The 14,328-nt window shown below is 42.9% G+C and overlaps 1 protein-coding gene and 1 pseudogene across 1 annotated transcript in view; both read right to left on the bottom strand.

Annotated features, from left to right (window-relative positions):
* Positions 1-14,328, bottom strand: part of MEI1 (meiotic double-stranded break formation protein 1) — a 70,731-nt gene that overhangs the window by 17,561 nt on the left and 38,842 nt on the right. Inside the window, exons 20-22 of the mRNA XM_008702939.2 lie at positions 7,659-7,934; positions 1,783-1,948; positions 560-664 (exon numbers count right to left, since the gene is read on the bottom strand). Of these exons, the coding sequence (XP_008701161.1) occupies positions 560-664; positions 1,783-1,948; positions 7,659-7,934 (547 nt within the window). The remainder of the gene's footprint in view (positions 1-559; positions 665-1,782; positions 1,949-7,658; positions 7,935-14,328) is intronic.
* Positions 10,292-10,838, bottom strand: LOC103674075 (annotated as a pseudogene).

The following is a 14,328-nucleotide window of genomic DNA, read 5'->3' as shown; positions in this document are numbered from 1 at the left end:
AAGGATGCAGCCTATAAAGTGGCAACTGCATTAATCGGCAATGAAAGGTCCTAATGAGGTTTGGGTATGAGTGAAAGAGGCCTAGAGAACTGTGAAGTGGATCATCATATCCTGAGCCTGCTGTGGAGTGAGCTGGAGAACTGAGCTTGTGCCAGGAAAAGGGAGTCTGCACAGAGAGTTGCTCTGGAGGTCTACCGTGTGCCAAGCATTGTGAGCATTAGACATCTATCTCTTATCTCAACCCTAAATCAGCTAAGTACTACTGTTTTACCTGTGAGGAACCTAAAGCTAGGTGACTGCCCAAGGTTAGGTAACTAGTGACTGAGAACAAACCCAGGCATTTCCGACTCCAGAGCTGTGCCTTTCACACAGTGTTCTGTTTTTGTTTTGTTTCATTTCCCAAACACTCCCACAGTACAACCAGAGAAAGATCTAAAAGGTCCCATAGCAAGAAGCCCACAGGAACAGTGACCCACTAGCTTCTTCCAAAGGGCTGAATGATGGAATAAAGGAGCATGCCCAGCCCTGGTCCCTCAGGCATTGTCCCAAGCCAAAGCACCTTGGTGAAGAAGCTTCATGGCCATGCTGTCCAGTTCTTGCTCTGACGTGTTCTTCAGCTGCACTAAAGAAAGGAGGCTCAGTAGCAATGGCAGGTTCCCTGAGGCTGTGAGGAACAAGGAGGGCTAGTCAGGAGACCTAATACTCAGATCATCCCAAGGTCAGACAGACACCCTACTCTACTATAAATGTTTGTTGGGATTCACCCCTACCTCCTGCCTTCTTCCTTGGGCACAGGAGCAACTGACATATTGAGCGTCAACTCTGGGCTGGGTACCAGAAATTTAATAATTCACTTAATCCCCCTTGTGAAATAGGGATTATTTCTATTTTGTAGTTAAGAAAACAGGCTCAGAGAGGCTGAGTGACTTGTCCAAGCTCCCACAGCCAGTTAGTGGCAGGGCCAGGCCTTGAACCTAAGTCTGAGTTCAATGCCCACGTTTTTTCAACTATATTTCCACAAAATCTCATGGCTTTTACACACTATTATCAGATATGACTTATCCTTCCCTGAAAAGGAAAGGCTCAGCTCCTCCAGACACCCTTAAATCTTCCTCCAAACTTCCATCCTCTGTCAGGACTGGATCCCACTTCCTCTTAATTGCTTGGAAATCTTAAAATTTAACTTTTTAAAAATAGGAAAAGATAAACCAATGCTAACCTTTTCAGTGTCTTTAAACTGTACCAAACGTCAAACTTCCTTGACTCCAGGGAGTCCCATTCCAGATTTGGAAACTATCCTTCTGGATCTCACTGGCAGCTTCTAACACATTTCAGATCCACCCCCTTCCTTGCCCCTGCAGGCTGCTGCTCCCTTCCTGGCCTCCCCCATTATTTCCCACTTTCTTCTTCCCAACTCGGGGCTACCATTCTTGTGACAAATAGCTCTGGGCGCACACCATGCAGGGTGGGGACATGCATGCATAGATTGAACACACCCACCTATACTAAACACACAGAAACATTAAACATAAACACACGCACTCTGCACGTACACACACACACACACACACACACACACACACACACACATATGTATCCAAGTATGTTGAGCTCTCATGCTCTGATGAGAGGAAGGAGGTATGATTTAGCTTGATGCCACACTGGCCTGACTTTTATTTTGCAGAGAAAACTGACTCTTTCTTCTGGAGTGGAGCTCATCAGGGCAGAGATGCCAGTCCTGAGTTTCAGGTCAAAACATGCCCCTGACAGCTCCAGACTGACCTCCTGAGGGAGAGGCCCCATGTTCCACCAATAGATGCTGTAGGATCAACAGGAAGTGGCCTCGGATGAGACCACCCACTTCGACATCCTCATTCTTCCTCAAAAAGGTCCTTAGGACAATTAGTACCTTGCGAGCTGTGTCCACTGGGCTGGAATAGATGAGATCCTGAGCAGGAAAAAAGGAAGCCAGAGCTCAGAGGACATCACAACTGGGGACAGGTAGACAGTGAAGAAGAGAGGGACTGGGGAAGGACCCAGGATGATGGTGTCACAAAACCTGGGTAAGGGAGCGCTCCCTTACTCGGCACCTATTATGTACTAATATGTTGAACAGGTTTATCCTAAATAGGAAGAAACAGAGACTCAGAGAGATTATGTGGTGTGCTAAAGGTCACATGAGCCAGTAAGTGGCACAGCTAAGATTTGAATCTCCTACCTTCAAGCCCAAAGCTCTTTCTACTTTCCAGGATGCCTCTCTCTGACAAATATAAGTTTTAGGGTCAAGAAGAGGTTATTTCAGGACAGGGGACCTGAATGTGCCTTAAGGCAGGAAAAGAAAGGGGGATGGAGATGTCACAGGGCAGGAAGAGGATGGGTTAGGACAGATTCGGGGCACAGGAAGGGAAGTGAGGACCAGGTCAGGCCCCTTCTCTTCCATGGCATCTGGCTATTTCTGCCCCAAGCTGTAAAGGCCTTGGGTTCAGAAGGTAGGAAAGGACATTGTTTTTTATTTGCTTTCAGAATCATTTTAATGAGTATATGTTAAAGGCAAAGCCAGTCAGAAGCCACACCAGAGACTATCCTACTGATAGCTCCTGGCACCTACCAGCTCAAACAAGCCAATTTCTTTGGACAGGCTAACATGCTGGGTGCTATGAATCCAAGGTCACACACAGACTCCCTTTCCAGGGAGGACAGCTGACACACAGAGAGACATGGCTATAGGGCACCCAGCCAGACAACTCCAGATGTGCTGATTACTGGGTGACACGGGGGCATCTGGGCTTGGCCCTTCACAAACATCCACAGCTGCTAGAGAAACAACTATAAATCAATAGCAATCACTCAGTTAGGGACTAATAATGCCAGGTACTGTGATGTGTTCAAACTGTAGCTGTATGTTTGTTGATACATTATCTGTATCTTCATCACTCTTCCAGGTAGGTGTCATCCTCATTTTTCAAATGAGGAAACAGGCAGAATAAGTAGCCTGCCTATTAAGACAGCAGTGGCACTGCAGATTCTACTCTGCGATGAGTTAATGAGAAACAGGGATGAGGTTGGCTTCATCTTTGTCACCTTATAGGGACTCAGAAAACATCTCTGGAAGGAGACGATCACAGAATAGGAGAGTCAGAGAGACTCTCAGTTCATTTACATCAACCCTTTTTCTTTGCAGGGTATGAGGCTAAAGCCCAGAGTGCTTATGATTTGCCCAAAGTCACAGGGCCCAAAGCCAAACCAATTTCTTGCTCCTGCTCCTTCACCACCACTTGGCTGCCTAACCAGAGAGCTGGTCCCTCAGAACCCTGAGTTTAATTTTAACAGTCCAAAAGGAAGAGGGGGGCGCCTGGGTGGCACAGTCGTTAAGCGTCTGCCTTGGGCTCAGGGCGTGATCCCAGTGTTCTACGATTGCGCCCCACATCAGGCTCCTCCGGTAGGAGCCTGCTTCTTCCTCTCCCACTCCCCCTGCTTGTGTTTCCTCTCTCGCTGGCTGTCTCTCTATGTCAAATTAATAAATAAAATCTTTAAAAAAAAAAAAACAAAAGGAAGAGGACTACTCAGGCTTTGGTGGCTATGGTGAATGCCAGGGGGGCGGAGCGGGGGAAGGGGTGCACCCCACTGCATGAGTCAGTGGGGAAGGCGCTGGATGGAACATGGTCCACTCTGCAGTCTCTCCTGCCCAAAGCTGTCCAGAATTTTCTGGGGTTGGATCAAGCAGGGTGATGTGGCTAAGGAGGGAACAAACAGAGCTTCTGTGACATCACTGTTTTTCACATTTAAACAACCTACATGAAAGACCACCCATTGATAAGAGTGGCAATTAACAGCTTTGTTTTCAGCTGTTAATTACCCATATCAAAAACAGAAATTGGTACCAACACATATTTTTAGACTCTTTTCCCCTCCTGTGGCTAGAAGCTGGGGAGAAATGGTAAGAATTATATATATAAACAGACAGCAAAGTTGTTCCTTGTTATTCTTTTTCACCACTGATGTTTCCAGGATCTAATTTAGTGAAAAACTCATTAACTTTAGGCTCCAATCACAGTCATGACCCTTATTTGTTATATGACCTTGAGCAATTCAATAAACTGCTCTGAGATTAACATCCTCTCGCTGATTCAGAGTCAGTCAATGATCAGTGAATGATAGCCTACTGTGTACAGGATAGCAAGAGTGTCCCTACATATACTTTCCACATATTATTCCCATATATTTATCCACATGTTAGCTTCACTTTATTTACAAGGAAACCGAAGCTCAGAAAAGTCATCATCTTCCTGGGTCTCTATGTAGCATCCAGCCCTAAGGATAGATCTTTCCTGCTGAAATCTAGGCCAGCAAAACACAAGGCTTCTTCCTCTCTGCCCAGGAAGGAGGGGAGGTGAGGTGCTTCACATTCAAAGACAAAAACTGGGTCACCACAACAAGGGGTGGGGTACCTGCTCCAGCTGACCTGAGACAGGGTCTTTCTAAGGATTTGGTCTCTTAAAATTCATTTTCTCTTTGGCTTGTTTCCTTTAAGTACTTATGTTCCTTGAAGCTAGTGGCCTAGGATAGTCTTCATCTAGGGAGGGATCTCTACCCTAGAAAGACCCAGACTGAGAAAGAAAACTTGGGGGAGGAAGATAATGAGCTCCATTTTAGATAGAAATGTCAAAGAGATGGTTAGTTATATGGGTCTGGAGCTCAGGAGAAAGGTCACAGATGGACACAGAGATTTGAGTCATCAGCATATAGCAGGAGGCAACCAAATCCATGAGAATTATTGACACAGCCCAGAAAGAAGACACTGAGTAAAAAGAGAGCATAGGACTTGGGGCGCCTGGGTGGCACAGCGGTTAGGCGTCTGCCTTCGGCTCAGGGCGTGATCCCGGCGTTATGGGATCGAGCCCCACATCAGGCTCCTCCGCTATGAGCCTGCTTCTTCCGCTCCCACTCCCCCTGCTTGTGTTCCCTCTCTCGCTGGCTGTCTCTATCTCTGTCAAATAAATGAATAAAATCTTAAAAAAAAAAAAGAGAGAGCCTAGGACAAAACTTTGAGGAACATCAACTTTCAAGGACGGCCAGAAAGAAAACTATAAAAGAGACTGGGAGAAACACCAAGAGAAGTAAGAGAAAAATTGAGAGCTCTGGTATTGCCAAAACCAAGAGTGTGTCAATAAAAAGTGGACAATCATCAAATAATAATAGGTCATGTAAGATGAGAACCAAAAAGTCCACTGTAATTAGTCACAAGAACAGTACTGTTGATCCTGGTAAGAATGGTTTCAAGTAGCAACAGAGGCAAAAGCCAATGGGTGTAGGAATAAGTAAGAGATGACAATTTTGAGAGCAGAAAACTACTTCTAGGGGTTTGGCTATAAATAGAAGGACATGAACATGGAAAGGGTTAGGAATTTAGGGACCAGTGAGAGTCTGGGTCGCAGCAGAAGACAACCAGAGCAACCAGAAGTGAGTCTATAGGGACTTAGACTCCTCTGTCACTCCCACAGCCCAGTGTCATGATCTGAGATTTTTTCTAGCCTCACCATTCTTTGATTCTCTCCTTCTAGGGATGCTTTAGAAGTCTCTACAAGGTGACAGATGAAACAAGCATCTGTGATTTCCTCAAGGGCAAGGACCAACCATATCTGAATTATCTTTGTATTCCCAATGCTTAGTGCCTAGTAAGTACCAAATAAATGTATGATAAAAGAAAACGTGAACAACTAAACTCAAGGCTTCTAACGCCCTGCTCCTCCCCATCCTACTCCAACCTCAACTCCTGTGACAAACCCTCCATTCTCCAAAACCTCACCAGACCACTCACTGTCCCTGAATTACAGTAAGCACTTGCATGCTGCTGTGCTGACCTGGCGGGATCCTCCTGCAACACTTTCACTTGTCAAATCCTTTGCAATATATGACATATATGACACCTCTCTGCCCTCCCTGCCACCCAACCACTCCGCCTGACCTTTACTACCACACTGTTACGACAGGTATTAATGTTGTCGTGTCTGATTTCCTCCCCGGCCTGTGGGGCAGGCTCTAGGTCCAGTTCTTTCCTGTATCCCCTCTGCTCAAATAAACAGCTGTCCTGTTAGATGGAAAACACTGGATCAGGGTTGTTTTCTCTTGTTCTGAGAGTTAGCTCAGTGTACTGGGAAGAACATTACACAGGGAGCCAAAATCTGGGTTTTAATCTGAACTTTTGTGACCTATGGAAAATCTCCCTAAACCTATCTCTTCATTTGCTTAAAAAGAAAAAAAAGTACCATAAATATCTCTATCAGAAGATCTGCTTTTTTTGAGAGAGACTTCTGTCCAGAACTCTAATTCAACAGGTCAGCAAATATTTTTAAGTACCTACTCTGTGTGAGAAACTAACCCTGAACGCTTCATTGCAAAGAAAATCCAGTATCTTCACTCTGTCCATTGCTACTCTCCCTGGCACCCATATTGCCTTCCTCCTCTATTATAGAACATCATACGCTTTATTTTTAACCCATTCCTCTCCTTTCTTCCTCCTCAAAGGAAGAATTTGAGCCAGAGCATGAATGCAGCCCCTATCAAGCCAACACGTGTGACCTCACAAGATGAGAGATCTCGGGGGCGGAAGGTGAAGATTTAAGTCTGAGGAGGGAGTGTGTGCATGCATGTGTGAATATGGACAGAAGTACATACCTAAGGAAGTGAGGTATACAACATGAAGGTGTTATTTCCACTATAATCACTCTAATAAAGCCAGTCCAATAAAAAAACACTCAACAAATCATGTTTGTTGATGATTAAGAACATTGGAGGAATCCCCACTCTTCCCTAATGGGCTGTCATTCTTTCTGGACTAGGGGAGGGCAAAGTTGGTGAGCTGGCACTGAAAGCAATGGTTTTAAACTAAATGTCTCCTGTGTTGCTGTGCTGCAGTTTGGCACCTGCCACTAGTAATCACTCATTAAATACAAAGTATCAAATGGTGCAAATGCTTTTCTTTTTTAAAATAACAAGAAATTACAGCATTACCTCTATAATAAAATAATGTCACTCTCATTAATTTATTTTCTAACATGATTTCTTGAGTGAATGAAAAGATGGAGCTAAAACTAGTGTATTGGAAACTGCAGACGACAGGCAGTTAGCTGACTTATCTGATACACCTGACAGGAATTATAGGAATGTCTTATTTCATTAAAAAAAAAGCACCGGAATTTCTGACAATTCTGTGTTGCACATGTAACATTATCCTGTGAGTCATGGAAAAAAAAAAAAAAAAAGCCTGGACCCTCTACAATCAGCCATCTCCATTAACTTGCCCCAAGGGTCTCCTCTGACATTAAACACTTATTAGTAGAATCTGCTTGAGAGAAGACAGGGAGGTAAGAGGAAGTGGTGACTGGGGTCAGCATTTCATAGTTCTGTCCCCTGAGCAGTACAGAGGGATGGATCTGTCAGGGACCAAACCTCCATTAGACTTAAAAAAGAGTACGGATTCATAGAAACCAGGCACCCACCAGCCAAAGGACCTCCCATTCACATGGAAACAGCAATATATCCAAAGGCAGACAGAAGCAACTGCAGTTGCCTCCCGACCTCAGTAAACCAACACCCAGAGACAGAGAGAGAGAGAGCCCACCATCTCTGAATGCAGAAATGAGCAAGTGGTCACCTACTAGCAAAATGAGCAGGATGCTGGGGCTGCTTCTGAGCATGTGGAATAGGGCTGTTATGCTGGCAGGAAGGGGAGACTGCCCAGCAGAGGGGACATCATCCAGCTCCTCATAGCTGCTCTCTTCCCAGGAGAACCAAAGTTCCAGGACACGGTGTCCAAACCTACTCATCAGCTCTGGATACAACAGGAAGAACCTAAGCAGGAGGGGATGGTGGATGTAAACCAGGTGCAGGTCTGGGATGCCCTCTAAAAATTTTCTGATGGCACTGACCACAGCCTAGAGACAAAGATAGAAAAAAAGAAAGAAAAGAAAGGGACTAAATAAATCTTGCAGAGGACCCAAGACAGCCCAACAAACATAGCCAAGACATAACTGGGAAAAATGTACATGGCATCTCAGTACTCCAAGGCATCTTCACTGGCTCATCCCAGTGCCCTTCTGTGAGAAGAAAACTCACTGTGCTTACCTTGTAACAGTGGTTCTCAAATTAGAGTGATTTTGTTCCCCCAGGAGATTTTTGGAAATGTCTACAGACATTTTTTATTTTCTTGATTTAGGGAGTGCTACTGGCATCTAGTGGGAGAGAGCAGGGATGCCACTAAATATCCCACAATGCACAGGACAGCCTCCCACAGAAAAGAATTATGTTGTGCAAAATGTTAATCGCACCGGGGCTGAGAAACCCAGCTCTATAATGATACTTACTCCGGTGTGATATAATTATCAGAGTAGGTGTCTACCTCCCACACTAGACTTGAGCTGCTTGCGGAACACACTGCTGCAGATTCATCTGTGCACCTGGCATAGGACCTGGCACAGAGGGGGCAAAGGGCACGTGTGTTGAATCACTTATTAACCCTCAAAAACCTATCTCTTCCCATTGCACATATAGCAAAGTTTAATTCTTAATATGCTATTCTTAGAGTTTTATAGTTCATAGTTTGGGCTGTTTCATTTAGGTCTTTGATCCATTTTGAATTAATTTTGTATATACTATGAGACAAGGGTCCAACTTCATCCTTTTGCATGTGGACATCCAGTTGTTCTAGCACTATTTGTTAAAAAGACTGTTCTTTCTCCCACTGAATGTCTTGGCATCCTTATAAAAAATATGTGGGTTTATTTTGTGGACTGTCAATTCTATTCTACTGATCTAGGTGACTATCCTTATGTCAGAAACACAGCCTTGATTATTCTAGCTTTTTTAAAGGAATATAAAACTACTATTTACCAGTGTTTATAATAAAGTAAACTATATACAGTTGGATAACATTCTGGGATTGCTACAAAGTTACTGTTTTTCCTGGCTTCTGCTGAACCAGTAACCCAAATACTGAGAAGATTGAGCCTGCATGTAAGGAATGAGTTGGGGTAAAGAAACGACATGCAGGTCAAGAATTTAGATTATAGGGGCGCCTGGGTGGCAGAGCGGTTGAGCGTCTGCCTTCGGCTCAGGGTGTGATCCCAGCAATCTGGGATCGAGCCCCACATCAGGCTCTTCCGCTATAAGCCTGCTTCTTCCTCTCCCACTCCCCCTGCTTGTGTTACCTCTCTCGCTGGCTGTCTCTATCTCTGTTGAATAAATAAATAAAATTTAAAAAAAAAGAATTTAGATTATAGAAGTCTGTTCATTCATTTATTCCAGAAGATCCTAAATTGCCAACATCTCTAACCATCTGATTATGATTATGTTTCCATGAATGAAGTTTAGTCATTCCATGAATCATGACCTTTTATCCAATACAGCACAGGGATTTCAACTTCTTGAAAAGGAATGGTTCATTAGAAGGAAACTTTAAATGTCCATTTAACTAAGTTTTGCTTACCTAATTAAAACACACCGAGACTTGTCTAGTTTTCTCATTTGGGTGGGGAGGTTGTGATAAAATTTTCCTTTCAGAGGTTTTGCAAATAAACTTGCATTTCTATAACTGTAGATATGGATATAGATTCTGATATGGCTACTTTTACATTGTCCAATTTAAATTGTTTCCATTATATCTAAATTACCCAATTATTTACAAAATTTGAAAGGTTAAGGTTTCAGGAAAATTTTCAATCCAACTTTAAGTGATTTATTTCTTAGGGTGCTGAAAATGATGGCATCCCAGAAACGTGGGCTTATCCATGGTTATGAAATGCTGTTTTTGTTTTGGTAAATGTGAAAGAATGAATGGAAGGAAGGGAGGCAGGGAGGGAAGGAAACCACTTACGTATGTAATTTTATGTATACACATCAAAAAACCCAAGTAAACAAAAAAACCCAGAACGGTCCTTGGGCATATGGGAGTCAAACACAAATTCTGATTGAGTAACAACTATGAAGACTTCCCCCAACATTTAGAAAAGGTGTTCCTGAATGCAGGGGAATAATATACCATGGTCTCAAATATTCTTTTCTGATAAAGGAATCAACTACACAAAGCTTTTATTTGTTCACAGAAACCAGTGCTATTAGATGCAAAAGAACCCCAACAACTCCCCCAATACTACTTCAAAACAAACCTATCAAACTGGTTTTTCATTAGAATGTTATTTCTTCACACTAATAAATAAAAAAGCCAAGACCCATATATATACACACACACATAAATATATATATAAAAACATACATAAAAAAGCAATGCGAACAATTATTGAGCTTCATCTTCTGGACAAGAATGCCAAGTTAGTCTCTCTTCATAAAAAGCAACTACAATTTGAGAGCACTTTTTATTTGCCTCTTTTGCCAGCACCAAGCCTGCCTCATCTGAATCTTTCCATTTCACGAGAACCATGAATTCTCCACTGCTGTCTGCGGCACTGATTACTCATTCAGATCAAGATCTCTGGCAAAGCCTCTTGTTATCAGCAGCATCTCTTTCCTTCTTTGATTTGCTATTATCACATTCACCGTCAGATAAAGATTTTCTTTTTGTACCATCTTTTTCTTTACAAGCTTTTTGAGAATTAAAAAATGCTTCAATTAACTCTGGACAATCTAAATTTTCTTGTTTCCCAAGTACTGTCAGCATCTAGAAATCCCTTCCACTTCAGGAAAGAATCCACCTTCCCATTCGCTACATATTGGTGCAGCACTTTTTCCGTCACAAACTTTCCAGGCTCTGCCTCTTCTACTTTTTCACTCTTTTCATTCTGTTTCTTTCTCATTTTTTGTAATGTAGTCTTACTGGAGGCCATTTTTTATTGCAGACTTGAAGAGCTATTATTCACCACCTCAGAACTGCTGGGTCCTGGGTCTCCAGAATCTCCCTTGATTACTCTAGTTTTGTACTAAGTTTGAAACAAGAAGTGTGAGTCCTTCATCAAGATAAAAAGGTTCTGCACAGCCAAGGAAACAGTCAAAAAAACTAAGAGGCAGCCCACGGAATGGGAGAATATATTTGCAAATGACACTACAGATAAAAGACTGGTATCCAAGATCTACAAAGAACTTCTCAAACTCAATACACGAGAAACAAATAAAAGTCATGGTCATAGTCATATCTGTGTGAGACTAAGCAGGGCTTTTAAAATGTATTATTCTAAATCAGCCTTGAAATAGGGCCCCCCAAACGGGCCCGCTTGACTGCTTCCCAGATGAGACCCAGGACACCCCTCACATGCATGTCCTTGCTTATTCTAGACAGACCAGGGCGAGGCTATTTGAAAATCAGGATTAGAGTGTCAGCCAGGGAGATGCTTGATGAACTCTGCTCTGAGAGGTCAGACAGAGGCAGAGAAGGCACCACACTTCAGCCGCAAAATGGAAATGGACTCAAATCATTTTCTTGTCAGCCCGGATTTTAAAATCAATACCCAGCCTCCTTGATACATTCTTATTCTTTTTCTTCTTTTCTTGCTGTCTGCTGAGGGTGATGATGGATTTCCTTCTCCAGGTAGCCGTGGAAATAAAACTCTTCTTCTCTCCTTGGAACAAGTGTGCCGTGTCCACACCCATGGAGGTGAGAGCAGACTTGCTTTCATAGCTCTCTCCGGGGGATGGCACGCCTCGCCCCTGCTCAGCCCTCCTCATCGTCTTTCCCCCTTGCTGTGAGGGGCCGACTCCACCTTGCCTGCCTCGTTGCTTCCATCTGGAAACCAGGGACAATCTTTCCTAAGACGTCATGAGGAAGAATTCCACACTCAAGTTCTTGAGACAAGTGGTACTACTCAACATCTTCACTCTTAGCCTTGTTGCTAGAAGGATTTGGACAGCAATTGGGTTCATTCTCCAGGATAGCCATCCTAGGGCCCTAGGGTGTCTATGTAGGGAAGTTTTCGAAAGAAACATATTAGAAAGTTGTCCCAAGCCTGGATCCCACAGATGCCATGGGCTCCTGGAGCATCAGGAGGTTCTTCTTTGGAATTCTTTTCTTGCTCACATAACAACAGTGAATGCTGCAGAGTGATTGACAGGAAGGGAGGGAGTAAGGAAGGAGGGAGTGAGAGAGGGAGGGAGGGAGGGAGGAAGGAAGGAAGGAAGGAGGAAAGGGCAACTGGGATTTTGATTGGGATTGTATTGAATCTACAGATCAATTTGGGGAGTATTGCCATTTGAACACTATTAAGTCTTTTCCCCCCAGTTTTATTGAGATATAGTTGCTCTATAATGTTGTGTAAGTTTAACGTATATGATGTAATGATTTGATAAATGTATATATTGTAAAATGATCACAAGTTTAGATAACATCCATCACCTCACACAATTACAAAGTTTTTCCTTGTGATTGGAACTTTTAAGCTCTACTTTCCCAGCAATTTCCAAATATGCAGAACAGAATCATCAGCTATAGTCAATATGCTGTACGTTGTATCCCAGAACTTTTTTTTTATCTTCTAACTGGCTATTAAGTCTTCTGATTCATGAACACAGGATGTCTTTCTATTTACTTAGGTCTTCTTTAATTTCAATGATGTTTTATAATGTTCAGTGATCAGAAGTATATTTCTTTTGTTAAATTTATTCCAATGTATTTTACTTCTTGATGCTATTATAAATGGAACTGTTTTCTTAATTTCATTTTTGAGCGTGCTGTTAAAAGACTTAAGTCTACCTTTTGAGCTTCTCTCCACTCTGTCTCTTAAATGACTTAGCTAAGGCACACTACACTAGACTTTCTTCCTTGAAGGGATAGACTGGGAAACTGCCCATTTCTGTATCTTAATTCTCTTCTCAGTGAAGCCTCTCCTGATGCCATCATCAGATATGATCTATTTCTCTGTGTGTTTTCATACCTCTTGACCAGTCCTTCAGCTCCAGGAGAGCTCTCATTGCTGTTACTGCCTGTAGAGGATCTTTTTGTCTCTCCTGCCAAACTGGTGTTCCCTGAGAGCAGGGAACATGTTTGATTCACCCCAACTCTGACAGAAGCCCAGATGGCACCTGACACATGTCAAGTGGTCAATCCACTTTGGGGTGTTATTATTTAATGGGTATGGAGTTTCAGTTTTACAAGATGAAAACAGTTCTGGACATGATTGGTGGTGGTAGTTGCCCAATACTGATGTACTTAATGCCACTGAACTGTACACCAAAAATGGTTGAGATGATAAATCTTGTTTGTGTATTTTACCATAATAAAAAATCCTGAATGAATAATACATAAAAACAGAAACAGAATTGAGATAAAAATCAAGTTGTGATTATATATTACCATTTATATATTTATATATATAATTTTAAAAAATGCAAAACAATGTTATTTATCATTTATGGATTCAGACCCTAGAGGGAAAGCCTGGAGCTCCATGGGCTCCTTCTAAGTTTCCACACCACCACTGGTAGATATGGAGAGAGGCCCCCTAAATCCAATCTTACCACCATTATTAGTCTTGAAGCCATCAGGACTATTCCTATTGTGTTCTTTTCTCCTGTTTACATTAGTCACCTCAGGAAGCCCAGAACTTTCAGATCATCCCATATGGCTTAAAACATGCCCTTTTCTGTTCCTGTCGCCCACTCATTCCCAGTTCCCAAACCCTTCCACAGTGCCCTCTAGAACTCATTCACAGTTATCAGCAAATTCCTTGTCCTGTACCCCTTCTTTTTTTTTTTTTTTAAGATTTTATTTATTTATTTGACAGAGAGAGAGACAGCCAGTGAGAGAGGGAACACAAGCAGGGGGAGTGGGAGAGGAAGAAGCAGGCTCCCAGCGGAGAAGCCTGATGTGGGGCTCGATCCCAGGACTCTGGGATCACACCCTGAGCGGAAGGCAGACGCTTAACGATTGAGCCACCCAGGCGTCCCCTGTGCCCCTTCTTTGAATATTCCCTTCACCTTGTTGCTTTGATCCTCTTCCAAAAACCTGTTTTGCTTAAAATCTCTCAAGTTGAGGCAATTTTTGCTCCTACCTCCCTAGTTCCCAAAACATGGCCTCTAAGTTCTCTTTCTTCCTTCTGATCTCCTCCACTTGCCTCAGCCAGTCATGCCCACAGTCATGAACCTAGGCTTTATCATTACCAAGAACAGCACGCTCCTCAATAATCCCAATTCAAGCATCCCACGTTACTACCCCCCCCATCTTTCCAGCTCACTCCCTCTAGTAATTCAATACAACAATTCTTTGGCCCCCATCAGAACCAAAATCTTTGGAAACATCCTTTTATTCTCTCTTATTCTTACACCTCACCCTGATCCATCAAGATTCTATCGGCTCCATTTCAAAATATATCCAGAAGTTAATGCTCT

The sequence above is a fragment of the Ursus maritimus genome, unplaced genomic scaffold (genome assembly GCF_017311325.1).
Source record: "Ursus maritimus isolate PB19 unplaced genomic scaffold, ASM1731132v1 scaffold_21, whole genome shotgun sequence".
NCBI classification, from domain to species: Eukaryota; Metazoa; Chordata; class Mammalia; order Carnivora; family Ursidae; genus Ursus; species Ursus maritimus.
This window is presented reverse-complemented; position numbering and strand designations above follow the sequence as displayed.